We start from the raw sequence: 23,806 nt of genomic DNA, 5'->3' as shown, positions 1-23,806 counted from the left end.
CTTAAACCATTGAACATGTGTAAAACTGTGCTACCATTTTCATTAGGTTCCTATTTGTGTGTGTGTGTGTGTGTATGTCACTGATAAAATTTATTAGTGCGGTGCTCCTAACCCATTGTTCCCATAAGCACTTTGGTTTTTACTACACAATTTTGTGTAGCACAGTGATTTTAGGAAGACATATGTTGCATTATAGTGAAACTGTGCTTTGTTTATAATCACTCCCTGTCTCTATCGGGAATGTCCTTTTGCCCATTTCCTGCAGTTAACTAGCTCTTTTGAGATCCTGCTCATAAGTTCCTTCAGGAACCTTTCCTCTGCTCATTTCTCCATTGTCCTTTTTATCTCTGCTCTGTCTTATTTTGTCTTTCAGTATACTAACGAGTGACCATATTGGCTTCCCCCATCCTGAGGACATGGACTCACCTTATTTGCAGTTGTCATTGCCTCTTCCAAAAACTGTATCTTGCTCTGAAGGGCATCTATCTGACCTCTTTTAGCTGTGATTTGCTTTTGCATTCCCATTGCCACTTTCATAGCTGGAAAAACAAAAGGAAGTAACCTGTGCCTCAGTTTTTTGAGTTAATGAATTTTGAGAGGCTACTATAATTCGATGGTTAAACATTATAAGAAGGTGACAAGTAAGATTCGCCAAGATACCCAGACAGTGGTAAGGGAGTAATCACGGAAACAGGTCTTGAGATTTCATAATATTTGGATATAACAATTTTCAGCAATTACTCAGATATTTTCAGCTGATATATGTATTTGCGATGTTTTGTGCTACTAGAATAAATTTCATTGACCACTGTAATTTAGCATATCTCTAATATGGCATGGTAATAAGTAATACTGACTAAATTCAGACTCACACATATAGGAAATATATACATAAAAATACATAGTCATAATAATGAATAATATATATATTTTTACAAAAATAATTTTTCTAGAAACTCATATTTAAAATACCTCACACTTACTGTTAGTGATCTTTTTAAAGATTCTAGTGATATCACAAACCATTTGATTTTCATTTTCGTGGTCATTGATTGTCATGTGCTTAGAATTCATTACTGTTTCAATAGTTAAATAGGCAGCATTAGCATATATGTGATTATTTTAGTAAATCTAGTGACAGGATGAGAATGTTCTAGATAGGTAGTGGACACTGACTATTTAAGACATGGCAGGCCATGAAAAGGATACATGAAGCTCATCCTTGCTTGGAGATTCAAAGTCAGAGACCCTATGCTGTTTCTAATAGCTTTGAGTCATGTCCAGCTATAACTTAGAGGTCAAAAAGTAAAAAGAAAATGTACCATTCTTTAAAAACAAACTATCAGAGAGGATGAAAGGTCTGACTTTTTGCTAACAAGATATAGGTCCTAGAGCCAAACTGTCAAAAACAAAGTTAATACAGGCACAGTACATTGATATATTAATAGATCAAAAGTCTGACACCATTTGCTGACCACTCAGAAGAATTCTGGTCTGATTAAGTGGCTCATAGTTGGCCTTCAAAAGTCATTTTCTTAAATAAATCTTTTTTATTTTAAGATGATTTTAATCAATGAAAATAAGCATTTGAATAGATGCAAATATATAATTACTCTAGTTAATATAATCATTGTAATATGACTGAGGCAGTTGTGGAGATGCCTGGAGGGCACTGAGGAAGGGACCCTGACTGGTGGAGGGAGAAGGGGGAGACAAACCCCACAGGGGCCTCTGGAATGACCTCTTCAAACCCCACTATTTTCTTGGTATTGACCAGCAAAGAAAGAGCTAAACCTCCAAGAACCACACAAAATATGGATTATTTCCAGAATTTGCATGCCACTTTTGTGCAGGGCCATGATGATCTTCTCTGTATTGTTCCAGTTTAGGCATATGTGCTGCTGAAGCGAGCACAAAAATAAATCTGACATTAAAAAATATTGACAAATAGAAAAATGTTGACTTTACTCACATATTGATTCTTAAAGTCAGCTAATAAATCCATACCAACAATGATATGAATAACATGAAACAGGAAATAACTTTTTCTCTCTGAATTAATATGGAGAGCAAGGTAAAAATTGTCTAAGTGGGGAGAAGGGACCCCTCATCCTAGCAGTTCAATTCCAGGGTTCCTTCCCATTTTTATCACAGAGAGGGAATCATGAATTGACAATTAGCTATAGATATACAGTTAAACCTTGAACAACATGGGTTTGAACTCTGTGGGTCAACTTACACATGAATTTTTTTCAATAAATACTGGTAAATATATTTTCCCTTCCTTATGATTTTCCTAGTAACACTTTCTTTTCTCTAGCTTACTTTATTATTAGAATACAGTATATAATACATATAACATACAAAATATGCATTAATTGACTGTATATGTTATCAGTAAGGCTTTTGGTCAACAGTAGGCTATTAGTAGTTAGGTTTTGGAAAATCAAAATTTATATGTAGATTTTTGACTGCTCAGGGTTTGGTGCCCCTAACCCACATGTTGTTCCAGGGTCAACTGTATAGTTTATGTAGATAATGAAGATTTGAAAAATAAGAGGTTCAATGAAAATTATCAGTAACTTGTATTTATATTAACACTTCTTTAAAAATATTTTTTTTAGTGTTTATAGATATTGAAGTCTGTTGGAAATTATTGAAATAGCTATAGGAAAAGAAAGATTCAGATACTTGAGGGATTAAATTAAGCACATGGCAATTTCCCCAAAATAAACTGTGTAGAACTACTGCTATATAACACTCATGGATACCAATTACTGTGTATCTCTCTCATATCACGTGGCACTGTGAAGAGGTAGCAGGCCATGTGCCCAGGTTTGTGTTTTAATAAATCTAGGCCAATGGGATTAAAAACAGAAGGAAAAACCTAATAAAGCCTACCATGACCATCAGATCCTTCCATTGACTTTAATGTATTTCTTGTTTGTTCTAGCTCAGACTGCGCAGATTTTAATTGCATTTTCAGCTTATTTGTAGTAGTTTCCATTTCTTCACTTTTGTTTCGAAAGTTTCTCTTTAAGACTTCATAGTCTTCTGTGCAATGTAATAATAATAGATGGTTACTTTTTCTATCCCATTGTTATAAAGTATATTTTATTTGTAATTAATGATCACAGAATTTTAGGGCTGGAAGAGACGTCATATAGTTACATCATCGTTTGTTACAGGAATTAGATATATGTACATATGCATCCGCAGGGATCTTTGTTTTTAATCTGCATGAATGGACCCTCCTCCTCTACTCATTTATTACTCATCGCTTTTTTCCCAGCCAGTGTAATTGGCTCATATTCTATTTCATCTTAAACCTTCTTGGATGATCACACTCACTAAAATGGAGTTAACCACCATCTGTAGGTAGATGAATCTCTATGATACGATAAGTAACCTGAAGCTGCCATGTGTCTTTTCTGACTTTTTATCTCAAAATACCTGGCACATATTCATTATTAGTATACAGGAATGAGCACACACTCACATACGTGCGCGTGCGCGTGCGCACGCACGCACACACGCACGCACACACACACACACACACACACACACACACACAACTATCTATTGATTCACATTTATATATGATAGATAGGTTTTAAAGGGAACAAACAGCCAACACCTCTTTGCTGAGATCTAACTGTCTATCCAGACATTCCCATGTGGGTGCCCCAGTGCCACCAAAACCAATTGTCTCATACAGATTGTAACTCACCCTCCTGCCCTTAAACCTTCCCCTCCTTCCTGTTTCCCTCTCTCAGTTGCTGCTATCATTGTTCTTCCAATACTTCAAACTTAAAACCTGAAACCTATAATCAACCTCCCCCCACCCCCCAATCACTAAGTACTGTTGATTCAATCTCCAAAAATACTTTGAATTCTTCCTTTTCCTCTCATTCTCACTACCACTTCCTTAGTTCAAGTTCTTATCACATTTCCCTGGGACCCTGCAAAATACTCTTTAACTGGTTGGCCTCTGTCCCTTTAGTTTTGCCTTTCTCTATTCATCTGCTGATACTGTCCTTCTAAAACGTAAATTTGATAACAATCTCTTACTTAGTATCTTTGGCTGGCTCCACATTGTCTGGCTCTGCCTATCTATTCTGCCTCATTTCTTAGTCCTCATTCCTTTGCACTTTTACTCCAGCAAGCACTTTTGAGGTCACACTATGTTATTTTCATGGCTTCATGGTCTTGCCTGCGTTTTCTCTGCCTGGATTGCCCTTCCACCTCGTTTCCACCTGCCAAATTCCTTGTTCTCCTTCAAACCTCATACAGATGTCACCTCCTGTAGGAGGCTGATTCTCTACCCTCGCTTACATCTGCATCCAGCATATATGTCTACTGGGCCTTGCTCACTGTACTGCAAACCTTTCTGTATAGTCTGGCTCCCAACTAGCGAGGAGTCTCACTGTTGTGTTTCAAGGACCCGTCTCACTATCCGACATAGTAAATGCTCAGGAACCATTGACTGTGTGCATGTGGTGTGTTTATGTGGTGTGTGTAGGGTGTGCTTGAAGCAAATGATGCCTGTACCATGCTAATGGTAAACAAGAAGTATTTCACTTTTAAATTTAAGGCCTTGGGTTTTTCCTTTCAAGAAATTTGCATAACTCTGTTTGCACATGTTGCTTCGTTCTTAAACCTCTAATCAAGGTATTTGACTCAAAGGACTTAAGGTTTCCCTCACCCTTCTCTTGGAAACTTGGTAAAGAATTTCATGGACTCTGAGGGCTGACTAAAATTGACAGTGACTAAATGCAAGATATGGAAGCTCTTCAAGTAGAAGTACCAGGATTTCAGGTGAAATATCTCCACTGGGGCAGCATAATCAATCCTTATTTGTAATGTGGGATGGGGAAGCATTCTTTTGCAATAGTCCTAGTATCCACGTTGAGCTTCAGTGATAACACTAGTTATTTTTAGCAAAATTTGAACGGAAGTAACATACCTGTAAGACTGTTTAACTCACTTCTACTAGCTTTCACCTCACTTAATAATTGATCTCTCTCTTGTTTGATGTCCTTTACTGCACGGAGCCGCTCAGAGCCCGCATTCACCAGCTTCACCTTTTCCAGCTCCAGGTCACTCACTCTGGCCTCAAGTTCTCGTATCTTTGCATCTTTTTTATCTTTTAAAATCTAAATATAGGGATAAATACAAAGGGTAGAGTAAGAAATACAAATTATGTACATATATAGTTATAATTGATGTTGTCTTAGTATCCTATCTGTTTCTGTGTATTCTATATAAATGTCTTTTCACTATTTCCCAGGATATTAAATTTGTATTTTATTATAAAAAGCATCAATAGAGTAAGTGGGAAAACAAAAGGAATATTTGATCTTTCTTTTAAGCTTAAATGTCATGCCATATAGTCATGCCACTAGCCACATGTGACTATTGAGTACCTGAAAGGTGGCCAATCTAAGTGGAGATGTGCTATAAAGTATAAAATACACCAGTTTTAAAAGACTTTATATTTTTATTTATTTTTTATTTTTTTAATTATTTTTTTTTTTTTAGCTGAGCCATCCTGCCACCTGTTCGCAGCTCAGCAGCAGCTCAGCTTGGGCCAGAAATTGAACCTCTGTTGCTCAGAGCTTGCACTCTTGAGCGAGCTCTTAACCAACTGAGCCACCCGGCCAGCCCTAAAGACTTTATATTTTTTTAAAATGTAAAATATCCCAGTTGTTATATTGATTACAATGTAAAAATATCACCATATTTTTGATATGTTAAGTAAAATATGTTCTTAATTTCATCTGTTTCTTTTTACATGTCTACTAGAAAATTTAGAATTACATATGTGGTTCACATTACATTTTCTAATGGAGCCAGCCTAGACTCTTCCAAGCAAATACTATTTGAAAGCAAACTTACTTTTTTGGTTATCAGATAGTCCTTTCAAATTAAGGCCTGTTGGCCTTAAATATAATATAGACATTTTAAGGCACTTCGCTTTATTGCACCTCACAGAGGTTGCATTTTTTACAAATTGAAGGCTATAGCCTCCACCAGCATAAAGACTCCAACTCACTTTATTGAGTAATGTGCTTTATTGTGGTGGTCTGGAACTGAACCTGCAACATCTCTGAGGTATGCCTGTCCTAGCTGTTTGACTCTATAATGGCAGTTTAAATGTACAGACCAATGCGATATTTGAACTGTAAACATGTGACAAGCCTTTAGCTGTTTCAAACAGGCTTTCCCTGGGAAAGCATGAGGCCTCATAGCATATACAGGGCATGTGCTACTCCTGTCCCACCTCATGGGGCCAGCTGACGGGCAGCTTTAAAGACCTGCGTTAATGGGAGAAAGCTCACCATGCTTCTCTGCTGTCAGTGTGTGCAGGACCCGGTCTAAGGAAGTGGGAGAAACCCTATCTTGCAGCACTAGGACTCCCCTCCTTCTTCCTCGCTGCATTGTGGAGGGAAGTGGACACGGGTGGCGTTAAAGCCCACGTTACTGCACTTCACAGAAGTTGCATTTTTTACAAATTGAAGAGGAGAACCTCCACCAGCAAGAAGATAACAGCTCACTTCATTGTGGTACTTGCGTTATTGTGGTGGCCTGGAACCAAACCCACAATATCTTCAAGGTATGGCTGTCATATTTACTCATACACTACTTAGGATCAAATCCCAAGGTACTGTTGCTCTCAGGCAAGTTATTTAATGTCTCTCCTCTCAGTTTCCTCATCTATATAATGGGATAATAACTTACCCACCTTGTAAGGTTTTTGTGAAGATTAAATTGACTTAAATTTTAAAGTGTAAGACTCAATTTATTTGTATTCCTAACAATACTAGAAATCCATCTCTTTCCTTTAACAAGATGAAACAGTCATCTTTTCTCCTCTAATATGTTCTGTAAACCTATTCTAAGGTTTTCATTGCAAGGGTTGGCATTGGGAAGCCTTTGAAAGTCTCTTTCATAGAGAGTTTGACCATTAAAAAAACATCATTATGATACAATCAAGTAAAAACTTGAGTACTAGAATATTGTAGTTCTTTATGCAATAAACTTGTATGTCTCCAGAAGATGGATAATAATCTATAGTTGGCCCTATTTTTAGAATGAGGAAACTCAGGCATCTAACATTTTCATGAGATTTGTGATTATCAGAGGCAGAGGATGGGGGAGGGGGAATTGGGTGAAGGTGGTCTAAAGGTACAAACTTCCAGTTATAAAATAAATAAGTACTGGGATGTAATGTACATCATGATGACTATAGTTAACACTGCTGTGTGGTATATTTGAAAGTTACTAGGAGGATAGATCCTAAAAGTTCTTATCACAAGGAAAAAAACATTGTCTTCTTTCTTTTTATGTTTTTTTTGTTTTTTGTTTTTTGGATCTATATGAGATGATGGATGTTAACTAAATTTAGTGTGGAAATCACTGCACTATATATATATATATATATATATATATATATATATATATATATATATATGTCAAGTCATTATGCTGTATACCTTAAACTTATACAGTGCTTTATGTCACTTATATCTCAATAACACTGAAAGAAAAAAAAACTAAATTGTATGTGATTCATCTCCTATTAGTTACCAAGGCAGAGATACAGGTGACATAACACTTGGGAAATCAAATTTTTAAAAAATTCATTCAGTAGTTTTTGAAATTTTGATAAATATTTATTGAGTACCCGCTGGGTGAAAGGCACAAAAACATAGTATAGGGGTACAAAAATGAGTAAGATGTGTACTCTGCTTGAAGAAGTCTGCAGCCTTATAGGGCAGAGGAGACAGTCCCGTTTAAACACACACACACACACACACACACACACACACACACTGCAATACAGAATGGGATCCATCTTCATCTTCTATCAGGTACACATAAGCAGGAGAAGGTTTAGACAGAGAATGGAATGGGGGAAGGGAGCTAATATTTTGTAAACATCTTCTACAGGCCAGGCACTAGGCTAAGTCCTTGATATTTAATTTCTCTTTTAAGCCTCAAGTAACCCAATAAGGTTGTTGGGTTTTGTTTTTGTTTTTGTTTTTTTTCCTACAGACGTAGAAGCCAAATTCAGCAAACAGTCCAGTGTTTTTCAGTTATTCAGTGGTGAGAGATGGGGTTCAAATTTAGGTCTGTCTGAAGAGGGAGAACATACTTCAAACTATGGGACCAGGAAAGGCTTCATAAAGAAGCTGTGGATTTTCTGATTCTTTTTTCTCTTTTGTATCGATAGTTCTAAACCATTGTTGGGCCACTCCTTTTGGAATCTAATAAAAGTATGGATGCTTTCTCACAAAAATATAATATGAACATAGATACAAATACTTTCAAACAATTTCAGAGTGTCCACAGAGCCTCTTTACAAAACTTCTTTTCAGTAAATGATGTCATATTTATGGGGAAAAGATATTTCAGAAGTTAAACCACAAAAACAACAACAAACAAACAAACAAACAAAAAAACCCCACAACACTACAGACCTTAAATTCCTGTATTTCCAGTCTCCTATCATTAATTTCTTTCTCGAGCTGAGCTTTTTCTACTTGCATAGCACCAGCAGTTCGTCCATGCTGGCCCACCAACTGCGTCATGTTTTCAATCTGTTGTCGCAAGATCTCGATCACCTTGTCCTTCTCAGCCATCTGTAGCTTGAGGGCCTCACATTCTGTCTGCATGTTTCTGAGGTGATCCCCTTCATTTTTCAAGTGCTGCAACTCTTGCAGCTTCAAGTCTACCCGGGAGCGGAGTTTCGTGATCTCTGTATTGGTGGCCTCGATGGCTCTCTCTTTTTCCTGCAGGGAAGCTGTCAGGTCCGATACAGTCCTCTCTGAGCTCTCCAGAGTCATTTTCTTGGCTGTCAACTCTTCCACTACTTTACGGAGCATCTCTTTGGTAGATTCAAGCTGAGCCGTCAAGGAGGACACTTTTTCTAGGCTTTCGTTCTTTCCCTGAATGGCTGCCATCTGCTTGTTACAGAAAAAAGAATCTGATGGATTTGGGCAGATAGGTAGAGACAACCTCAAGACATATAACAAGTTAGCTCAAAAACATAACAATCATTAATCGAATAATATCTACTTAGACTGACTCAAATAGTTTTGCTGTCAGAACTCTATATAGATCATAGATTAACATGTGTTAATTAGACCAAGGTGGAGAGGCTTTATTAAACAATAATACTTCTCCAAAATGGTTTTCTAGTGTGGGGATCTTAGGAAGAGTCCTCTAAGGATGTTTTCTGTACCAATTTAAATTAGGATAACACTGGCAATAGGGGGAAGTGTGGCAGGATTAGAGACAACTGCCCTTTCTCTCTATATCCCTCCAATCTGTTCCTTAATTCTACATCTGAGGGAAAAGTGAGTAATGGCTTTTATCCAACATACATTCACATTCTCTCATCCTTGTTAGGAAGAGAGTAAGATTCTAACTTGCAATTGATCCTTTTATCTTCCTTCCTTCCCAGTTTGAGCCAGAGAACAGGAAAATGGCTTTGCCTGGGTCTAAGCCAAAACTGGTTGGTCCCTTTGGTTTGTTTTCACATTTAGGAAGCTTACTCTTTTGTGGATGCTTTTTATGTCTCTGTGGCAGTTAGTGGCAATGGAACCATGCCCTTCCAGTGCTAAAGGCACACTGCTCTTAACAGAGTGTTCCACATTTCACAACTGGTGCACTGAAATGGAGTGCATCCATCCAGTGTATAGGTCAATCTCAACCCTTTTGGGGGAAAAACAAAACCAAAGAAACATCTCTTGGAAACCTTCGACCCTGCTGTTCCCTCAGGTCTCCCTATGGTTTGATTCTTTTCTGAAATAAGCAATTATTAGGTTACCAATTTCTAGGTGAAAATGAACAGGCTATTGAATGGGAGTTTCATTACTTAACAATGTACAAAAATGAGATAAAGCTTAACATTTTTAATTTAATAAGTGGTCAAAAATATAGAAATCAATAACATGCTTTTATAACTTGCTCATAGAACCCATAGTTCTACTTCAGAGCTATTTTAGGCCCATACATGTTAAAAAAAAAAGTTCTACCAATAAGATATAAAACACATCTCCCCTCAAGAGACCACGTGGAGAAGCTGCCCTGTGTCCTGGCTGACCTGCCGCTCCATCTGGCCTTGACACTCGCTCTTCATGGCCTTGAGGAGGGCTTCCAGGCGCTGCACCTCCATGTTCCTGTCGTCGAGCTCCCGCCGCAGGTGGTCAATGGTGATGCTGTTGCCAGTGTCCCGGTCCCACAGACGCTTGTTCTGCTCCTTCTCCAGACTCAGCTCCTTCTCTCTTTTATGTAGATCAGCCTATAAGAAGTGTGGTATGTTTACCCCTTAGTATTAAATAGTTAACATAAAACTTTATTTTCCTTATATCATCTTTGGAATTTTTGTGTGATTTGAGAAGGTTTTGATTTTGGAATTTGATTCCTTTTTAATGGCTTGATTAAAAACAATTGTTTCCTTCTGAGCAACAGCGGTTCAAGTCCAGCCCGAGCTGAGCTGCCGCTGAGCTGCAACAGGTGGCAGGATGGCTCAGCTAAAAAACAAAACAAAACAAAACAAAACAAAAAAACAAAAAAATACAATTGTTTCCTAGAAAAATAAACTAACCTTTTGCTTACGTGTAATTTCTAGCATTACAAGTAAATCTCAATGGGCTAGTCCCCAAAGAATATACAATGAAAAGGAAAATCCAGTAGATTTTTAAAGTCATGCTTTTTTTAAGTTTTGAATTTCCTAACAAAGGCATTATGTTTCACATCAAGTGTGTCTCCTTAAGCAATGCTCAAAGGGTTGAAGGAATAGCAATAGTAGTTTGTTTTACTGCTTCAGAAAGGCAGAATAGTGGCCAATATTGGGATTGGAGTAGCAGTTGGGCTGTGAAGAGATTTACCTCCCTCTTCAGTCACTAAAAAAAACAAAAAACAAAAAAACAACATATTGTAGTGAGTGTTTATTGTTAGTAAAAACTTGATAGAGTAGGAGAAACAAAGACAGGTCTTCAGAGGACTTACCCAAAGAGAGAAAGAAGACACAGACTCAAATAACCGGAAGTGGTTTTTCGCTAAAGAGACAGAGCTAAGGAATAGCAGAGAGAAATCACGAAGGAGATAAAAATGCTTCGGGAAGGCATTTGAGTTGGCCCCCGAGATGCAGAGATTAGGAAGAAGGGACTGGAAGGGGCGTGTGGTTTGCTTGGAGCGCTGGGTATGTGTAGAGGAAGGATTGGAAAAGTAAGCTAGGGCCGAATCATGAACATTCTTGAAAGTTAGGGAGTCTGACTATAGGGAAAATAATTTTTCAGTCAAAGAGTGACACAATCAGAGCTATATTTTAGAAAGATAAACACGGCAGCACTTATGGACTACAATGAGGAGGAAAGAAACTGCAGCGAGGAATCCTAGTAAGGAGACGAGACGGTGTCGTGCTCCAGGTGAACGAGGGGCTTGGATGAAGGGGTAGTGGTGGTAAGGATGAAAAGGAGGGAATGGGTTTGAGGATCTTTCAGACATTTAATCGCCAACATTTTCAAATCAGAATGAAACATTGGGAAACTTGCAATGGGAGGGAAAGAAGTGAAGGATTACCCCCAGGTTTGGCGCTTCTCACACGGAGTTGCCCGCTTTACCTTCAGTGCATCCTCCTTAAGGCTCTGGTCAGCCTATAACGGATGGCGCTAACTACCAGCAGAGGACGCTATACCCGAGAATGGGATTTGGTACTGAGAAATTTATTCTACTATACCAGTAATATCACAAAAAGAAGTACCCAATATTTCCTTTTCCTAAATTTCTCAGCCTGTAGTACCTCTAACAGAGGGCAGAGGCTGGTCCATGATTATCAGAATCCTATTTTCTTTCTTTCAAAAAAAATTTTACCTAAACTTCCATTCAGATTTTCTATACACTTAATTTATATGTGTTTTCAATGTTCTTTTGCTTTGAAATGAACACTCAACACTACTTCCATTTAGCAAAATACAGTATCTAACTGAAAGACTATGGCTCCTTGAAGGTTGGCTTCACCTAACTTTTACGCCATAAGAGTTCTGCTTAAGGAAAAAAAAAACAGGTACAGAATGTTATATTTTATGTGCAAAACTTGAGCAATGTCTAGGGTATTCTATTGTGTATGTATGCACAAATATTTTGTAAAATTTGTAATTTTATAAATGAAACTAATTTTGTGAAGTATTTTGGTGAAAAACTTCCCAGAATGAATGTCATTTATATTTTAGAGCATGATCTTACCAACAGCTTTTGAAGTTGATCATCCAAATTTCCAGATTCCTGACTGAACTGATCACGTTCTGTCCGTGCTTCACTTAGCTCTGAGTTGGCAAGGACTAACTGCTTCTCCAGCTCTTCTATCTAAAATGAAAGCACAGATCAGTCTGACTATGTCAGTGGGTAATATAATATTATTTGGGGGTAAAAATAAAACTTTATTATGATGTGTTTTGAAAAGTTTTCTAAACTTGAGATCTATGTAGAACCTTAGCCAAATGAAATTAGCCAAACAAAATGTTTGGTGCTGTTAAATTTAGGCATTGTTTGTAATACATCTCTCTCATTTTTAAACTATTAAAGATTTATCTTCTTTGAATATGTGTTCTATAATTTGGTACTTAAGGAAGTCTGATGTGGCATAAATACGTTCTGCAGAGCCTTTACAAACAAACTGTATTATACTTAGATGAGGTATTTTTGTCTCTGAATATCAGAGTTTCAATAATAAAAGGCTTTGACTATAAAAGAATGGTAAGGACAAGTTTTTAGTTACTGTCATTATTATACAGTCACTATTTTGAAAGGATGAGTGACTATATGTGTATTAAATATATCAATATATTTATATACATATTATATATTCCAATCCTCATTTTCTTTAACTGTTTAAAGGATTTTTAAAGATTTTAAAGGATTTTTATAGATGTATTTTTCTCTCACAGACAGGGCAGCTGTTAGAGCTGTGTGACTATGCATTTCCATGACATATGCCAGAAGAGCCACCTCTCTTAATAGCATTCCTAAACCCTAACCAGTAGGTGCAGTGTAGGCAAAGAGGTTAAGATCTCAGACAATGGAGACTCTGGGTTTAGATTTTTGCTGAACCACACAAATTCATAATCTAGATATTGAAATATCACACTAATGAGAACATGCTGATACTGAGTGTTATGTAGTGATATCTGATCTTTAATGTGATACCTACAATACTATTTCATCATCTACTTTCCAGTAATAAGAAATCTTTCATGTCTGCACGAATGCTACATATTCCTTCTTACTTCTAAAGCATTTACTAAACAGGCTTCCAAAACTTCTATGTCAAGAATACAATTTAATTGGTTTGGGTGATGAGCTGTGATTAAATCTTTGTAGAGAGCATATGAGGAGCAAGACTTTTTCATGATGACTACTTTTACCTGGAATAGGTTCATTTAAGATATTCGTTTATGAGTTCTACACATAGTAATTAATCATATTCTATACACACATACATGCAAGTATCTCTTTGATAAGTGTGAATACATAGAACTTATATATCTCTACCTACACATACATATATGACTTAAGAAAATACTAATATAAGACTATCAAACAGTTTCACATTTACCTACAGAGTAGTATCACAGCCTATCTGGATCCAAATATAAATTTACATTGGATATATTTTAAAAGCAACTTTGTTTTAACTTTGTATGATATATATATAAAAAAGTATTTCACAAGAATTAGATATACATTTAAAAAGTAATTAGATATACATAAAACATTAGGTTACCAATAGAAATGTGTTCATAGATTCTAAGAATACTTTAAAGAAGTACTTTCACTCTTTTGCTCCTTAGGGAGCACATATAGAAAAAAGCCCCACACAGCTCAACCTCTGTAGCACAAGTAGCTTCCTCAGGAAAATGAATGAATAATATCAGTTGATATAATCTTTTCAGCCCTATTATTATTGGGCAAGACTAAGGCAGCATACAGTAAAGACATTAGGAATACTTAGAGAAAAACCCCACAAACTTGTACTTTGGGTAGACAAATGTGATAATCAGGCTAAGAGTCAAACACCTTAGGTTCTAGTCCAGGTTCTGCCATATAACTTCTTTGCGTCTCATTTTTTTTTCATCTACAATTTGAAGAGTATTCTCAATAATGATTTGAATTCCTTTCAATTCTGTTTCTAATACATTTTTACATGAGAACAGTATTAACAAAGCTGAAACTATTTATTTTCCACCTGTCTCTGGAAACAAAATATGATCAAAGAAACCATATTTTGAGCTATAAATTTAACAAGAACACTTTCCATTAGAAAAGTTACTCATGTGACTAAAACATCTTCTATTGCTAGCATGGAATGAAACCATTTCTATTGTTAAGCAAAATATTTGTATGCATGCGTTAAAAGCTTAAATGAAGACTTGCTATTTTGTCTGTTTTCATTTTGTAAAAAACTCTGGATGACCATTTGATAACATCAAATTTGATGGTAAAATCTATGAGACCAAAATTTTAAAAAATAATAGAAAAAGAAAGAAAGAAAAAGAAAAAAGAGCCAAGTCTTATCTTGCCATCTAAGTTTAAGTATCAGAAGTTCCTCCAAACCCCTGCAGGAACATTTGTTTTGTAGTTGTCAGTATTGACTCAGCTGCTATAGCTCTGCTTTTACCTTTCACATTTTGGAGTAAAAATATTTAAAATAATCAATCAATCGAAAAGATAAATGGAGAGTGAAAGGGAAAACCATTGAAGTAGCAGCTGAGCTGATATAAACAGCTGTAAAAAAACACTATAAAGAAAAGCCTTTTAAAATGTCCAGAATAAAATACTGACATCTGAGATATATTAAAGGTTTTTTCTTTTTCTTTTCTTTTTAAATAGCAGCACTGGTTTTCCCTTTCACCATTTATAAATCTACTTTGTGTTTTGGATCACTGTACAAGTAAGTACTGGGATCTCATTCTAATCTTACAGATTAGAGATGTTTTAGAGATATTACCAATCATACCAAATTGTATCCTTTGTTTTCTGTGCTCAGAAAGACACAGATGTGGGCTAACAAGGGATGCTGCAGGTCAGCATGAGGTGCATTGGCAGAACTATGCAAAGAGGTTTGCACAGAATCTTCCTGCACAGTATATAGCTCCAGCCAGTGCTACTAAATCTTCACGCTTTGAGTATGCAATTCAGCCCCAAATGCTTTCAAAGTAGGAAAAATCAACTTATAATCAAGAGCATGAGATATTTTTGTTGTCAAAAAGCGAAAGTTAAGAGTAAAGCCAAATCTACAGAGCCAATAGTGACAGCTTCTACTGGTCCAAATTCTTAAAGGGGAATTCTGGAGGTTCTCCTAAAATGGAAAAAGAAGAATAGAAAAAAGTATTACAGTATAACACTTTTATAAGCTATAAAAGCTATGACTAAAATTTTCTTTGAAACACAATTTCTGTTTTCATCAATATGAAAATACTTTTGTTAATCTGAAGAGAAATACTGCCCACCTAAATGAGTTTTCCCTTAATTTATTCATTATAGTTGGAAAAGTTTTGTTCAGGCCTGTCATATCATCAACTTTTTAAAGAGAATAAATACTTTTTTCTGAAGGAATCTAGTATCAGGAGAAAATAGTAATGCCACCTCTCATAAAATATGTTGATGTGTAATATCAACACACCCTTATAAGTTTCTTTTCCCACAAATCTCACTTCAGATCATAGCTTTTATGTATTATTTTCTTTGATGCTTTTATCCTTTTTGTTATTTGGACAGTATATACTAAAATATGCACTGAAACAGTAGAAGATAAAATAGATTTTAAAGTTTTAACAGGCTTTAGCAATGTAAAGTCAAGGTACATGAAAATGAAAGACATTAAACAGAAGAATCTGCATTTTTTAGATTCTATACTCATTACAACAAAAACATTTCATAACAATGGAATTTTTCATGACCCCAAAATGCAATCCTGTTGATAACTTGCTTGATCTTCCTTGCTCAGTTATACCACATATTAATGCCTTTCAGGCCAGAATATATTCAAATCTGTATTAACATGACAGGACAATCATCTCTCGGTGTTCCCTGAGTAAAGGGAGTTACTATTAGGAGAACCTAGCTAACCACCAACTGGGTGCCAAGTTGATTAGGTTCAATATGCTGTTATAAATTTCAGTGATCTGGACTGAAATTAATTAATCAGATATGCCCCCCCTTATTTCTATTAATGTTGACTGTTTAAGATTGTCAAAATTCGCTTCCCTGGTTGTCTAGTGGTTAGGATTCGACGCTCTCTCTCAAGATTGTCAAAATTTTTGATGATCCACTGTTTACATCAGAGCAAATTAAGACAATAATTCTAATACTGTGTATTTATATGAACTCAAAACATTCATACAAAAAGTTTGCAGTCATTCATCTGGTGCATACACTTCTACAATGCCAAAGAGATAAATGTTTATAAAAACTCAAAAACTATTTTTGTATTGCTTAGATGGATATTTCAGTGTTTGTTAAAATTGCCCACCATGCCCAAATTTAGAGTTGATCTGTATGATGTTATAAAACACACTACAGGCAAATTAACAAACAATAGCTTATGAAGGGATCATTTTTTCCAAGCAACATTACAATAGAAAGCTATAACACTTTCAAATTATGTAAGACAAATAGGTGAGTTGAGTTTTATTTAGTACTTCATGGCTTTTCAAAAGGTTTAATTTGTCAATAAACAGTGAATATTTAACCTTTTCAAAATGGTTTGAGTAATTATGAATATCAGTTATTGTATTAGACTAGAAAACAACAGCTCTTCTATTTCCTTTCTTGCTGTCAGGTTGTCAGTGCTCACTTCTGCAAATGTTCCTGCCTAAACTAGACATGGGTAATAATAGAACATCCTTCCACCCCATGCTGCACTGAAATCATGACCATCCTGTAGGGTGAGGTCAAGAACTTTTGTGTAGGCTTGGTCTGCCCAGAATGGGGTGGACATTTCTGCTATCAATCTTTAAGGGAAAAAGCTCATTTTGAAATCTGGCAGCTTCCTTATCTCTATTTCTTCCCAATAAGCTAGGGTGTCAGAAATTGGCTAAAAGTGGAGGTGATTGGTTAGCTCATTTGGCTTGAGCATGGTGCTGACAACACCAAGGTTGCCGGTTTGATCCCCCATGGGCCACTGTGGGCTGCACCCTCCCTAAAAGAGTCAACTATGCCATTGTAGCATGAAAACAATGTATAACCAATGACCATGGCTGTTTCCCAATAAAATTAAAAATATATATATAGGCTAAATGTGATAGTTGGAACTGTAGGTTCTCTTATAGGTAGGATGACTATGTATGGAACTTATCTTCCAAACTGGGACCCTTTGGATATGAAGGTGGCATCCACAAAACAGGACACTGGGATAGCAGGTGTAAACTAGTCTGTCTCAAGCAAACAGGCATGAATTTGGTCATCCTTTTCACAGGGAAAAAGGAAGCCGAGTTCCTCTGAATGGTAGCTCTTTGCTTGTTTCTTAGGGTCTCTATTGTTTTATAAATGCTTGAAACTCTAACAAAAACCTAAGCTCTAGAAAAATAGTTGATAATGATAATGATAACAGCTTTTCTTTAGCTATGGAAAGTTAAAGAACAAAAAAAGCAACAGAATATGAAATATTAATTAATATCTGGTTTTAAGAGAAATTATGAGAGATAAAGATTTAGCTTCCTAATTTTTGTATTTAAACTGATCTTAAAGTTAATTCACTTTGCTGTTTGTACAATGATTTATAAGTAGGAGTTGAAGTAAGAGAGGAGGAAGGCTCCTAAAGTATTGAGAGGTAGGAGGAGACCAGTTGATACTGAAGTATTTGCTAAAGCTAAGCATTGTAAAAAGAATTTAAATGGCCTCATTCTTCATTTTTTAGAAACTTAAAGTATGCAGAAAACTTTTTCTAAGAATGAATTAATTCGAACAAATAATTTAAACAAAAATTATTTGGCATCCATCTTATAAACTGCTTTATATTGAAATGATTACTTTGATTCCTCATTTTCGAATAAAGTATTAAAAACTGTATAACTGATTCTGTGCATAACAAGCTCTGGAAGCAGAGCAGCAAAATCTAAACTCACCTTGTCTTCATACATCCTTTTGGCTTCCCTTAATTCAGAACGTAACTGAGAAACAGTAGATTCCAGTTCACTGAGTTGACGCATATACATTGAATTTTGGTTTCTTGCTTGTTCTCTAAGAAGGGGTTAAAGGGGGAGTAAAAGCAAATAGCAAACTAAGAATAAGTGTGACACTAAGGGTACTCTCGCTTTTAGATATTTCCACCTGTTATTTTACATGGCATTAATTAGGTCAATAGTCTTTTCTTTTTCAAAATTGCTTCTTTAAAGCTCAAAAATGTTAGCTAGATGATGTATTACAGAATAGCATACTTGAAACCTATGCAATTTTTCTAACTATTGTCACCCCAACAAATTTTAATTTAAGAAAGTTAGCTGTTAAAGCTATGCAATGTGTACACGTGAGTTCATCATACTATTTTCTCTCTCCTTTTGTGTATGATTAAAAATGTCCATCTAAAAAGCTTCAACACACAAGCTCAAATAATAAAATTTATATGCATATACATACTTATACATACACATATATATAGTGTGTGGGTCTGTTTTAACCTATCAGTTGAAATACAAACAATATTTAAAATATCCAATCCCAAGAGGCCCAAATACTTGCAATAATATTTCTGACATGGTCATATAATATTATCTATATGTTAAGTAATCTTTTCTATTCATTTAAATGTTAGGAAAGCTTTACTTTTTTTGTAAAATCAATTATTAAGCAATTTACAAAAGATCTTAGAACAGAAATTAATAAAAAATAAAATGAAGACTAATGATTATCAATTTCAAACCCCCCAGGACACACATACTGAATGATTTCCAGTTGACTTTGGATACTACTGGCTTGGCTTCGAGCACTGCTAGCTTTCTCGGTCAGTCCTGTTATTTCAATTTCATGTTCACTTATTAACTGCTCAATCCTATAAAAAAATGTGGTGATTGTTATTTGATACAGAAGATTTTTGCCTCACTATGAATTATTCCAAAAATTAATGATTTTCAACACTCTCAAATTTAGCATTTTGTTTTGGCTTTGAATATGCTCCTCTTTGTTTCACAAGTGTCTATCTTAGGTCCAGAGTCCTTTATCCAAATCCTCTGGGGGCCAGTTAGATTTTGGAATTCATAATTTATAGGTACTATGTATTATATGACACCCCTCAGAGAGATGTAGGGAAGTGTCCTTAAGCCAAACATATTATTAATGTAACAATAGGTTTTAAAATATGCACACTAAATCATACAGACTGTAAAAAGCTTTTTACATTAGCCCAGGTCAGGTTTTGCCAATAAACGAATGACAAAGACCCTCTGGACCAAACTTTGGTCAGGCTCCTCTGAGCCCTCTTCTCAACTAGGCCTTGACCTTGGTGCTCTTCCTCCAACCCCTTCATAAACAGCCTAGGCTTTGTAAAAACCTTGCTAAGTCAATTCAGTGAAAACCCTCCCATCTTTGATGTTTCCTCTTTGTAATTTTCCATCCAATGATCCCCTCACCCTGCTCCTTGTTATGAATCCTGGCTTGTCCTTGTTATACTGGGAAGTCGAGCCTGATCTCTCTCTAATGCAAACCCCTATTTCAATAGTCTTGAATAAAGCCTTTCCTACTGTTTTAACAAGCGTCAGATAATTTTTTTCTTTAAGAATTTGCCACAAACCTATGGTGGAAAACAATGAACAAACTGTGTTTCAGAGCTTTTTAGATTTTGAAATTGCTGAGAGATTGGAGACTTTTGGTCTCCAAAAGTCTGAAATTTACCTGTCTTGATGTTGTTGGAGAAGCAGTTCTATTTTGTTCTGTGATTCAGTTTTCAGTGCTTCAAGCTGATCCTCTACCTTGTTATAAAAAAAGAGATGTTGATTTAGGAACTAGGAAAGCCAAAGCTTGGGAAATTTAGAGATTTTCCAACCAAGGGAATGCTTTAGAAAGATGCAAACAGAACATTTAAATCAGATACATTCTACCACTGTATTTATTAGATCTTTTGAGACAGCATGGAGACTCGGGCCCAGGGTGGAAGGAATGTCCAATAGACAGGAGGAACATGGGATAAGCTGACCACAAGAATGCCACCACCCCTTCACTCCCTACACAAAAGTTAAAAACTAGCTGATTATCATCTCCCTTCTAACCACTTACTCCTTTGCGGATGTCGAAAACCACTGTTCCGCACGTGCAGCTGATCAAGGTTTGACAGCTACACAACCTTCTGGGGTGGCAGTAATGAGCAGTCTGCCATCTTGCCCCCACAGCACAGGTGCCAACATAGTTACCAAGCAATGTAACAGGTAAACCCACCTTTTTTCAAAAACCCCACCTTTTCATTCAAACCTGCTTTGTCCCCAGTTTATAGAGGCAGCCAAGCAGAGCCACCCATGAACCTTCCTTTCCTCTGTGCTGCCTCCCTTGTGCTCAAGCATAAGCTTAATACAATTTGTCTGGAAATTTTTCTGGGATTTTTTTCTTGACTTCTATCTTGGGAAACCCAAGAATCCTAATGTCAGCAACACTTTTACTTTGGCTATATTCGCTCATGAAGCTATACAGGCCAATCAAGTTAGTTCCCTTTATTAAGAGAGATCATTGTGGAAATAACTTCTATTATTTTAGAGAACAAAAATGAGAACTTTAAAAAAAAATTTAAATTATACACCTAATACTATTGTCTTAATGAATTCTAATATAAAATTGAAGTAGTGTTCTCACCACTTACTGGAAATATCCTCCCTTTAAGATAAGAAATCTCTGTGTCTAATTCTCTTAGGATTTTACTAATAGCTGAGCCCATGTTGCGGAAGTGGATAGTAGACATGCTGTCGTGTTCACATATTTTCTTGCCTGAGGCTTCTTCGAAGTCAACTAGGATTGATCGGATATCTTGAAGCACTCCCTCATGACTAAGCATCATCTTTCTCAGCTGCTCTATCTGTGAGTTGCTATCTTTCAGCATGTCCTCCTTAAGACATTTGGCAGATTCCAGCTCATGAACTGTATTTTGAAGCTGATTTCTTAAATCCTCCTGGGACTGACTCTCCCTTCGTCTATGAAACAAATGAAAGAGAAAAAAAATATATTAATAAAACTCATATTCACACAAGTAGTTTTATACTACAAAGAGTAAAGTTTTAAATTGATTTCAGGTAACAAATCCCAACCTGATGTCGGCCATGGCATCTCTCTCCATTTGCATCTCTTGAAGTTTTGTTTGCAAATCAATGACTGACTGTCTCAAGTAAAACTTTTGCTTCTCATGCAATTCATTGCTCTGAAAAAAAAAAAGCCATGCAAATTAGTCTTCATTAGAGGAACATATTGCCTTATAGCGAATAATTTCCAAAAACTATATATTATTAATTTATTTTTATGTGTGCTTCCTTCCCTCTTCACCATTGTTCAGGGCCTGATTAATCATTCCTCACCTAGATTACTGGAATATGGTAACTAGTCTCACTGTCTCAAGCTTGCCCTTTTTCAATTCATTCTCTACTTTACAACCAAAACATTTTTGTGTGTGATTTATTTCTAAAACAAATCTTACTTCTGGCTCAAGACAAAGATAGAAATAAATAAGTTTCATTCCTAGGAACAGGAGAATTGGTTGAAATTCTGTATGGAGAAGTCAACCCCCACTCCAACCCACTTAAAATACTTGACAGCAGACAACTACCACCCAAAAATCAGTGTTCTACTACAAAGAAACTCACAAAGATTTCTAAAATCAGGCACTGAGGGATCTCCCAGCATAACAGTTGATGCCCGTCTAATCATCCCAAAGCGAAGCCCTGAAGTTCTTGCCATCAGGGTTTTTTTATTGTTCATCCTTGGGTGTGAACAAAAAGCCAAAACCACTGAACAGAAAGATTATAAAATAAATAAGAGACCAAAATTAAACAAATAAGAAAACACCAGAAATAAAGACCCAAAGAAACAAATACAGATAATGCAGCAATAGAACACTTCCAAAAATTTGTATTGCAGAAAAATTTGATATTACAGCTATAAAGAACAGGATTTCTTTTTTCAGCACTTTATTAAAGTTGTATGGTTTTTTTTCTAAAAATGCTCACACAGACTGATGAGGTAGAACAACGTGTTAATGAATACAATAAAATGTACTACAATAAATACTACAACAGACATGTGCACAAAGGGCAATAACTGTACAAAGGAAAACACATCTACTACTGTCTAGAGGAAAGGCTTCAGAGAAGGAAATGCTTGAGCTGAGTCTTGATGGATAATAAGAATTTGCCAGGCAGTCAAGGTAGAAGAGAGGAAATAACCTGGGCAAATGCATGAAGGCTAGAATAGTATGATACATCTCCGGAAGAGTGAGTAGCTTGATATTGCTGGAATGGAGGGTACAGATGGGGACAGAAAGCAGAAGAGGCTGCAATGTACAGGGAGAAGTTAGATCACTGCCTTTGTAGAAGATGGTAAATTTGACTTTCAGACTACAGACTACTAGGACCCAAAATGCAATTGTATAGCTGACTAAAACCAGCTTGACTCTACATAAGATCCACTTGAAGATTTTAGCAAACCACTTCTATACCCTAGTTAACTATCATGTATACATCTAAAAACCTACCCCCAACAACTGCTTTGTAAAGAAAAACCAGGTATCATGATAGCAGACCTAAACCAATTATTAATTATAATTACAGATGAATGTCATTAATTATAACATTTTGAAATATTCAAGTTTCATTAAAATTACACCATGAGCACAGCAAAAGAAATGATCAACAAAATGAAAAGACAACCCATGGAATGGGAAAAAAATATTTGCTTATCATATATCTGATAAGGGGTTAATGTACAAAATATACAAAGAACTCATACAATTCAATAGCAAAAAACAAACAAATAAATAATCCAATTAAAAATTGGGCAAAGTACTTGAATAAACATTTTTCCAAAGAAGACATACAGATGGCAAATAGGTACATGAAGAGATGCTCAACATACTAATCATTAGGGAAAAGCAAATCAAAACCACGATGAGATAGCACCTCACACCTATTAGAATAGCTATCATCAACAAGACAAGAGGGTACAGGTTCCCATTCAAGATGGCGACATACTGACCTCACCTCCTCTCATGAACACACTGAGTCTACAGCTACATATGGAATAATTTCCTCTTAAAAAACCTAAAGCCTGGCTGAATAAAGACTACACATTGTGCAAATGAGAAGAAACCTACATCGAAGCGGGTAGAAGAGGCTGGGACACAGCCTGGCCATAAACCCCACCCCTGGCACAGTGTCACATGCCAGGAGGGAACTCAAAACCCAGGGCTTCTGCCTAGGGAGTGAAGGGTTCAAACCCCACATTGGGCATCCCAACTCTTTAGACATACGCTTGAGAGACAAATCCCTAAAACATCTAACTTTGAAAACCAGCGAGGCTCAAGTCCTGAGACCTTCTAAGAAACCTCTTAAAGGGCTGGTGTGCTCAAACTCACCCACGCCAGGTCACAGCTCAGAGGCAGCCCATCATGCCCAGACTTAAAATGAAGGAGGCTCACCTGCTTATATTAAAGCATCAGCCTGAGGGGTAGGCATCTAATTTAACACACATCTATGAGTCTGCTGGAATCCTCTCCAGGGTGTGGAGAAGAGGGAACCCCTGTGCACTGTTGGTGGAATTATAAACAGGTATA

The 23,806-nt window shown here is 36.3% G+C and overlaps 1 protein-coding gene across 6 annotated transcripts in view; it reads right to left on the bottom strand.

Moving 5' to 3' along the window:
* The window catches only part of CCDC158 (coiled-coil domain containing 158), a 66,798-nt gene that overhangs the window by 23,658 nt on the left and 19,334 nt on the right, over positions 1–23,806 (bottom strand). For 4 of the 6 annotated variants that reach the window (XM_019623478.1, XM_019623483.1, XM_019623479.1 and 1 more), the window contains 11 exons: positions 21,294–21,403; positions 20,852–21,179; positions 19,897–19,973; positions 18,947–19,057; positions 18,135–18,249; positions 12,256–12,375; positions 10,112–10,309; positions 8,484–8,966; positions 4,967–5,156; positions 2,902–3,054; positions 427–539 (listed from right to left, as the gene is read on the bottom strand). In XM_019623478.1, the coding sequence (XP_019479023.1) occupies positions 427–539; positions 2,902–3,054; positions 4,967–5,156; positions 8,484–8,966; positions 10,112–10,309; positions 12,256–12,375; positions 18,135–18,249; positions 18,947–19,057; positions 19,897–19,973; positions 20,852–21,179; positions 21,294–21,403 (1,998 nt within the window). The remainder of the gene's footprint in view (positions 1–426; positions 540–2,901; positions 3,055–4,966; positions 5,157–8,483; positions 8,967–10,111; positions 10,310–12,255; positions 12,376–18,134; positions 18,250–18,946; positions 19,058–19,896; positions 19,974–20,851; positions 21,180–21,293; positions 21,404–23,806) is intronic. The other 2 variants (XM_019623481.1, XM_019623480.1) reach the window with 2 other exon arrangements.

The sequence above is a fragment of the Hipposideros armiger genome, unplaced genomic scaffold (assembly GCF_001890085.2).
Source record: "Hipposideros armiger isolate ML-2016 unplaced genomic scaffold, ASM189008v1 scaffold_552, whole genome shotgun sequence".
NCBI lineage: Eukaryota > Metazoa > Chordata > Mammalia > Chiroptera > Hipposideridae > Hipposideros > Hipposideros armiger.
This window is presented reverse-complemented; position numbering and strand designations above follow the sequence as displayed.